General features: G+C 37.1%; 1 protein-coding gene across 8 annotated transcripts in view; it reads right to left on the reverse strand.

Annotated features, from left to right (window-relative positions):
- The window catches only part of ATP8A (ATPase phospholipid transporting 8A1), a 366,350-nt gene extending 364,522 nt beyond the window's left edge, over positions 1–1,828 (reverse strand). For 7 of the 8 annotated variants that reach the window (XM_065233366.1, XM_065233373.1, XM_065233375.1 and 4 more), the window contains exon 1: positions 1,292–1,828. In XM_065233366.1, coding sequence (XP_065089438.1) covers positions 1,292–1,412 — 121 coding nt within the window. In that variant the 5' untranslated portion in view covers positions 1,413–1,828. The remainder of the gene's footprint in view (positions 1–1,291) is intronic. The other variant, XM_065233367.1, reaches the window with a different exon arrangement.
- Between the last annotated feature and the right edge of the window lie 6,784 nt (positions 1,829–8,612).

The raw sequence follows: 8,612 nt of genomic DNA on the forward strand, positions 1-8,612 counted from the left end.
TCATAATGTTTTCTAATGTTTGACATCAGGCATACATTTGATTTCGATGCTGATGTAGACATCAAAATCAAACGTTGGGCTAATGTAAATTTCTATTCGGGAAAAATGTAATACCGATCAACGTAATTCAAGCTGTGCTACGTAATAGCAAAACGCAGATACAATATTACATCAATGGATGTAATTTGGTTCGCAAAATCGATGTACATCGTACAATGTGATATTACACAACCGATGGATTGACCTGGTTGTAGCAGTTTCGATGTAATATTCAACAACTTTTTTGCTGTGTAGATCAGCGCTGAGTAACCTGCGTTTTTAGAAATTGTGTATGAACAATTGAGTAAAAAAGACTCTCTGGCTGACGAAGTCTCAGCAGCCGTGCACAGCTATAATAATGACAAAAGAATATGGCAACCTTCATCCCAAATGTATGCAACGAACGTAGCACACGATCAGCTGATTTTTATTTACTGCATTATTATATGTACTGATCAATATGATTGCACCCAGGCGATAAGCACGCAATGCAAAACCCCACTTCTGCAACATTTCACACCCACATCGAAATCGCAGTGCTGAATAGCGTTCACCCACACTCATGGAGGAGTATGCCTCCCTCCGGTCCGGGCTCGCAATAATGTTCAATCAGACGGACAAGTCCGAAAGCGAAACATTCATATTTCTCATATTAAGCAGTTTATCTGCAACCCGAGGATTACCATAGTCACATTTTCTATCCCCTTCATCTTTGTTTATTATCAGTTGGCATATGAGCAGTAGTGGTATAATAAATCATGACTTTTATTCATAAAAATCATTTTCCTTCCCATCGCAGCATGTAGAGTGAGCGGTGCAGTGCAGACTGACGTGATCTACAACATGCAATGCTCGCCTGGCTGGACGGAAAATTGCACATTTGCCCTGAAGGGTTAACTTGAATCAATTGCAGCCAATTCTGCCTACGGATCACTCTGTCATAGATATGGGGCTTTCCGTGTTGTCATAACAAGAAAGCTTTAAAAGTGTTAGCTAATCTGATTTACTGATAATCAGCTGTTGTATTATTTCAACTCATTTTTGAGGAATTTGTATACGATTCTTAGAACTAAAACAGCCAACAATTCAAGACAACATTTCTCAGTCTAAATCTCGATGTGGGCGATGTTCTATAATTAGAAGGAAACCTTACAAGTGATGCGAAATCTCTAAGAATGACCGTGAGAAAGGATACGATTTTGACAGCTTTGATTAACCAAAAAAAAAAGAAAGAACCAGAAACGATACTTACGTTCATCGCTTTCATCCAGCAGCAGACCTTCATACTCGGTTGGATTCCTCCGGCGACGGCCGGGGCTTCGCCCGAGGGGCATTCTCAGCTTGTTCCGAATTCTTAGGAAAAAATTATTCATTGCAGAGATTTGGCAAATGAATCATAAACAAAACTTAACAAAACAGCACTAGGTAATTTACGAATGCTTGAACATAAGAAAAATAAACACCAAACTCATGGAACCGCAACGAAAGTGAAAGCACCAATCATAATAATAACAACACAGGAAAGTGCACCTTTGCAAATGAATTTCACTTATCACGAAACAATAAAAAGAAAACGAAACCTGCACTTGAAATGATACACCCAGAAACTGAATTGTCAAACTTTAATCTGTTGTAAATTATGACCGAATCAAACTGAATAACAAACCGAAATTGAATTCCTCCGTAGGAAACAAACGAACCAAAGTGTTTACTTTCAAAAAACCAAAAATTTCGTTCGCTAAATTGACGAAACCGTACAGCCGACGACGCACAGACGACGACGGCGACGATAAGGCCTCTTCTGCTGTGAGCTCTCCTTTGCTGTACGCTTGGTTTGATAGTGTACGACCATGCGATTATACCACAAAGGCAAGTGCGCGGATCGGGCAATGAAGAGCGAAAAAGATGGAACGACCAAATTGCATCGCACAACACATTGGATGCCGACGAGAGTCCGTCAAAACATTCATTCGTCCGTTTTCTGTTGGCCAAACCCAGCGACGTGATGTGCACCGTGTTGCATGTAATAATCAAACAAGCATGGCACGTGTGGGAACTAGCGGGTGTAACTGTAGTTGTACAATCGCTGAGCTCGCGGTGAGGAAAATCAAAAGTTCGCAAATGTAATGTTTTGACAGATGACAGATAAGAGTGGTCCCGTTGATCGTTGGGAGTGGGAAAGAGGGCATATCTCGAGGAAATAGTTAAATCGACGTAAGTACTTTTGTGAACAATACGCCATCCATTTAGATTCAATTCCAACAAAATGAATACGCCTTTTTAATAGAATCTAAAGGTACGTTTAGACTAGAAATACTCAAAGGGAGAGATGGGCGGAGAAAACAAAATACAATTCGGAAGCAGAGATTTGTTCCTAAATTATAGAAACACTGGAATAAGAGACCAGCGGAGACACTGTTAAACACTTAGATTTTCTTTTCGTGTTCGGTAAATTTTACCGAAATCAAAACAGCTGAACGTTCGGTAAAACTTTGACCTTCATTTTAAAGGTTATTGAATTTGAAAATAATTTCAAAACATGTTCATCCTTGTTTAAATGATCAAATCTTGTCATTTTAGAGGAGATTTTGTTTCAAATTAGCTGAAAAGCAATTGAATTGAATTGCATAAGTTTTACCGAACAGTTCAGATTTCGGTAAAAATTACCGAAGTCGGCGATAATTTCTAAGTGTGTATGATCCGTTTGGTTTGACAATCACTCATGAACTCGCTCGTCGGTGCATTAGGTTTTGCACCGTCGGGGTTAACCTCAATCTGATGACAGTTCAGTGGTACTGTTTACGTGGACTTAGTCTTTTTTTTTCTTGGGTAGATTTTCTCGATAATTTTTCAGACTGCAGTGAGATGTAAACCACACTTCTGCATTGTCCACGAGCAACATCTTTTCACCGCGCTGTTCCTCGACAATTTTCAAGTTAAAATTCGGAAATTTTAGAATTTTTTTTTCGAAAAAACGACTAAGTGCTTGTAAACAGTACCACTCAACTGTCAAAAAGGTTCAGCCTATTAACACTGAGTTCATTTGTGACGTCACGCTGCAGAACCTAATTGACGAGTGCACGGATGGATTTGAGTTCACTCACTCGACAAAAAGTGACACAACAGCGGGGCCCTGTTTACTAAAAATGAACATATATGTTTTCATTTTTAGTAAACAGGGCCCCGCTGTTGTGTCACTTTTTGTCGAGTGAGTGAACTCAAATCCATCCGTGCACTCGTCAATTGACGAAGTCACTCGTACGCAGTTACAAATGCAAGTAATACACACCAAATTTCGATTTTGATTTTCAGCAATAAAAATTGCTGAAATGGGTTCAGTAAAATATTTTTTTGCTGGAATTCAGTATTAGTATTTTTATTGCAGAAATCCAGTAAAACAGGCAAATGTCAGATTATTTGCTGATGATCAGTAAGCCGAGCACTCAAATGACAGATCACGCAAACCTGTCTACGCTATCTGACAACAAACTTCAACTTGGTCTATTAAGTTTTTATTTTTCGTTCCCGCGATTCCAGACACGATGTGTATTTTTAATAATTATATAAATTTTTGAGGTTTCGTGTAAAAAATGAACTGGAAATGTTAATTGTTGTCCATAAGTTCACGGCAGATAGGAGGTATGTCAAGGAATTATTTGGTTGAGCTATTTTATTGATAAAAAACCTTATGGTTTTGCAGGTATCGTTTGCAAAACGTAGACGGCAAAACAAACATGTTCCAGTTCTTTTTTAAAACCAATAAACCAATGAAATACGTATATGCTTTGTTATACTATGAACTGTGTTTTAATAATATTATTGATAAAATGCAAAACGAAAATTCTGCTGGTAGAACAATATAAAATCGAAGCTTGCTGAAGAATCAGTAACAACGAAAATAAATAAATTTGCTGTTGATTCAGTAATATTTTGCTGAAAATTACTGGAAAATCAGTTAAAAGCTGTCATCTATTCTTATGCTGCAAATTCAGCAAACAAAATACAAATTCACTGAAGATTCAGTAAAGTGTTGCAATTTTGACAGAAGTTCAAATTGCTGGAAGTATCAGCAGCATTATTTTGCTGGAAAGTTTGCTGATATTTCATCAAGTCTAAAATCAGCAAAATTTTGCTGATTTGCAGCGATTTAAATTTGGTGTGTACCAGGATTGCTTTGATGTTAATCTTGTTGCCAAATTCATGTTTTTATCTCCGCTGGTCTCTTATTCCAGTGTTTCTACTAAATGATTTTGCAACCCTTGCAAAAAGCTAGCATTTCAAATAACTTTTATTTTTGAGTCGATTTACGTGCAAAATAATAATTGATTGCATCGCAATATTTTGCACATTTCTTTGTGCCATTAATTAACCTACTACACAGCAAAAAAAAAATGTAATATCGAGCAACATAATTCAAGCTGATGTATGAAATAATTATGTAATAGCAAAAATCAGATGCAATATTACATCAATGGATGCAATTTTGTTCGCAAAATCGATGTACATCGTACAATGTTACACAACCGATGGATTGACCTGGTTGCAGCAGTTTCGATGTAATATTCAACAACTTATTTTGCTGTGTAAGATCAATTAATGAATTTAAGAAGCACACGAAACATAAAGGTAATTGAATTTCTGTTCGATTGCAATAGTCTCAAATTCAATCAAGAAAGAATAAGAAATCCCCGGAAAAATTCTAATGGCTCAGATTTTGACATTTCATTTGGCTCAAAACATTCTCTCCGCCCACCTCTCTCTTTGAGTATTTCTAGACTAACATTTGAAAAGGACGTAATTCCAAAATGACCATATCGAGAAAATCGCTTCTGAATTTTGATGACCTAAAAATTAATCCTATTTCACGACTTTCCATTTTCTGGATGATTTTATAAGCTTGACATATAGTTCATAGTGTAATCCTAGGGGCATCCCACTCTAAACTTTGTATTTTTCCTAATATACATATAAAGATCTTAGTGATATCTAAGATACCCAAAAATACTTAAAAATACTTAAGAAATATCTAGCGTTAGTTTATTTGCTTGGTTGCTATGTCAATTTAATTTGCTTGTTTATCCAATGTCAGGCGTTTTGTGTGGATATTGGTTAATTTGTTAAACAATTAACATTCATTTGATTAAGAGCGTGAACAGCTTTAGGTGTTCCGAACCATTTTCGGTGTAATCTGTTCACCATGTACCAGAAAGAATTAATTCTGATAGACATTGGAACCTTTGTTGTTACTCGTTCGAGTTCCATAATTTGTATAACCAATCTAAAAGTGAATTTTGTGTTGTTCTTTTTTTCCGCTCGGTTCTTGGCTGTGTGACTATGACAATGCCTGATAAGAAAATAATTGGATGCACGAAACCATATGACCATACTATCACCTATATTCTCGTTTACGTCCGGACAGTATGTTAAACAAGAATATGGGCGTATTGCGGAAATGCAAATCTCTTAGCTTTCCACCTTCTAAACGCAGAACATGTTTATTACAGTAGATTGGGGTAAGAGGGGCATAGTGAGCATCCCGTGCACCTGCTTGAACTTCCGGCCGTTCGGAACAAATTGGTTAGTGGTAGGATCAATATCATAGTGATATTGAACCTACTACCAGTTGATTTGTTTCATGCAGCTGGAGATCCAGAGCCAAAGTGTGGGATGCTCACTATGCCCCACCTGTTCACTATGTCCCTCCTTCGCCTGATAAACCATAAAGGCCACTGGATACAGTATAAGCAACATAGTCAGAATTATTTAAACGAATGGATTTAGTTTTCGTTGTTTTCCTACGTATAATTAAAACAAGTAAAACGTTGTGTTCAATGTGATATAATAATTGCATTAATTTTTCAAAATAAACATTTTAGTAGTTTATTCAAAAGGAGAGTCAAAACGGCCATTCCCATTCAACACCCGGTAGATCGACAAACTTTTCATCCTGCATTTGCTCAGGCCTGCACGTTTTCACGGCAACAGTTCCTCGATATTGCAAAAACAAAATCGTAGTCAGATGATTCGCTGCTAGGTAGGTCCACGGTACGAGAGGGAGAGAGAGAAAGAGAAAAGTACTAGTTGTCTCTCTCATGCCATCGCAATTTTTTGCTCGGGTCAGCTAATGCACGCTCATATCTGAATATACCAATATTCATCATCGCAGGATCTTTGTGCACCGAGAGGGTATATGTGAGCCAATACACACTTTGAGTTCAGTCGATCGGTAAACACCGTTCAACTTGTACTGAAAATATCATTCTTTGTAACCAGCTCTTGAAGCATATTTACAAGCTGAATTGCTGAAAAATATAAATTAAATAATACTAATTTAAACACATAATAAAAATACTTAACACTCCTATTTGTATAAATACAAGACGACCGACAACAACAAACACATGCACTAGCAACCGGTCATCAAAAAATAAGTGTTACTTCGATGGAAATGTATAGCCATGGTTTAAAATACTTAAAAATACTTAAAAATACTTACACGGGATTTACAAATATTTTACTGATATTAGGTATGAAGTTTATACCCTGGACAGACTATGGCTTATATCATGTAATATAGGCTGTCTTGCAATGAGCACTCATACATAGGATTTCCAGTGAAAACTAGATGTATGAGTGCTCATTGCAAGACAGCCTATATTACATGATATAAGCCATAGTCTGTACGGGGTATTAGAGTGGGATGCCCCTAGGTGTAATCTATCATCATGCATCACTAAAAACCCAATAAAACTTTTCTTTGTCGTGAAATTGAGAAGAAAACGCCTTGATAATTTCATACATGTTGTTATCCCCCGGATCTTCCACCCTTTGAACTGCCAACACTGGTGATACGCCGTGGAAGCAACAATCAATACGAAACTAACGATTTTAAATTCGCTCACTACTTGACTAGTCTATTGGTCCCAAGCAAACGATTAACGTACCCCATTCTAGTTGAAATTCTAGCACTACGCAATGTTTGTTTTGATTCGCTATGAAAGTTTGACAGATAAAATGAGGGGTTGGTGGATTTTCCTATGTTTCGACGGGTGAATTGATTAGCTTGGGACCGAGCACTGTATTGTACAAATGTCAGAAAATTGCTTCCTTTAGTTGTAGCAATTTAAAGAGGGAATCAATGAAGAGAATCGATCATCGCAGTTAGACCATAGAGGTAACTCTAAGACTAGAAGGTCCCGAAATAACGTGCTCAACTTTTTGGCTCACCTCTGGTTCTCTCTTCGGTCCCAAGCTAATCGATTCACCCCTCGAAACATAGGAAAAACCAATAACCCCTCATTTTATCTGTCAAAGTTTCATAGCGAATCAAAACAAACATTGTGTAGTAGTAGAATTTAGACTAGAATGGGGTACGTTAATCGTTTGCTTGGGACCAATAGGCTAGTCAAGTAGGGAGCCAATTTAAAATCGTTAGTTTCGTATTGATTGTTGGTTAGACCCTTATGTATGCTCACTGTCGAATTATTGATTAAGGACATGCGCAGTACTCATCAAGGGAAAAGGGGGTTTGAGTGCTATACATACATGACCTGCCATAATGAAAAAAATTTGAACGGTCTGTTGCGGTTCTTATAGCAAGAAAGTCGATATTAAACTCTACACGGAGAAAAAAATACCACCCAAAATTTGAGTTCTTTTTACTTTATTTTGAGTTGCGTCCCTCACTTGCACTCATTATTATAGAGTTCTTTACCACCATTAGTATTAGTGATCAGTTTCACTAATACATGCATTTTACTGGTTGAAAATAGAAAACAAACCGCTGTCAAGTCGAACACTTTGACAGCTGATTTCGTGGTTGAAAATAATAAACAAATCGATTTTACATGGCTACACTAGCTAGGTTGTATTAGTGAGATCTTGTATCGAGAAGTCAATTGTCACAACAAGGAATGAGAGATTCAACCAAACGATAAAGTTTAGCCCAATAAGTTACTGTTGAGTAAATTGCATATTCTCAAATTTACGTGAATTAAACTTAATGTTTGGTAGAATATAATTAAGATTAAGTTTTGTTTTTGCTGGTGTAAATTGGAAACTACTATATCAGGCATAACGTTTGATAACGGCACAAAAGCATTTGTAAACAAACTTTCTAAGGCCCTTTACACGTGAACCAAATTACGCCCAACCAATACCACTTTCGGAAAGGTGATAGTTGCCCCTATCCGATGATGTTGTTGGTTTGCGTGGGCATACTTTGGTTCACGTGTAAAGAGCCTTAGAAAGTTTGTTTACAAATGTTTTTGTGCCGTTATCAAATGTTATGCCTGATATGCGATTTACTCAAATTTGGGTAATTGGGCTGAACCCGGAAATTGAGGGAAAAGTACTTAATTTGCAATTATTTGACAACCGTTATAACATGTTATAACTCTCCAGTCTGGACAGCGTTTTACTGAATTGTTTCTATAGTCCATTCTATATGCACGAGTACTGATGGTCCAAAAGCGAAGATATCAATACAAACTAACATTTTTGGCTGGAGCGAAAGTGTGGATAGCAAATTTCGCTCTTGAGATTGGGATTACGCAAGTGTGCGAGTTATAAAA

The sequence above is a fragment of the Ochlerotatus camptorhynchus genome, unplaced genomic scaffold, assembly GCF_037179485.1.
Source record: "Ochlerotatus camptorhynchus isolate MF236.1 unplaced genomic scaffold, CSIRO-AGI_Acam_v1.1 ptg000401l, whole genome shotgun sequence".
NCBI classification, from domain to species: Eukaryota; Metazoa; Arthropoda; class Insecta; order Diptera; family Culicidae; genus Ochlerotatus; species Ochlerotatus camptorhynchus.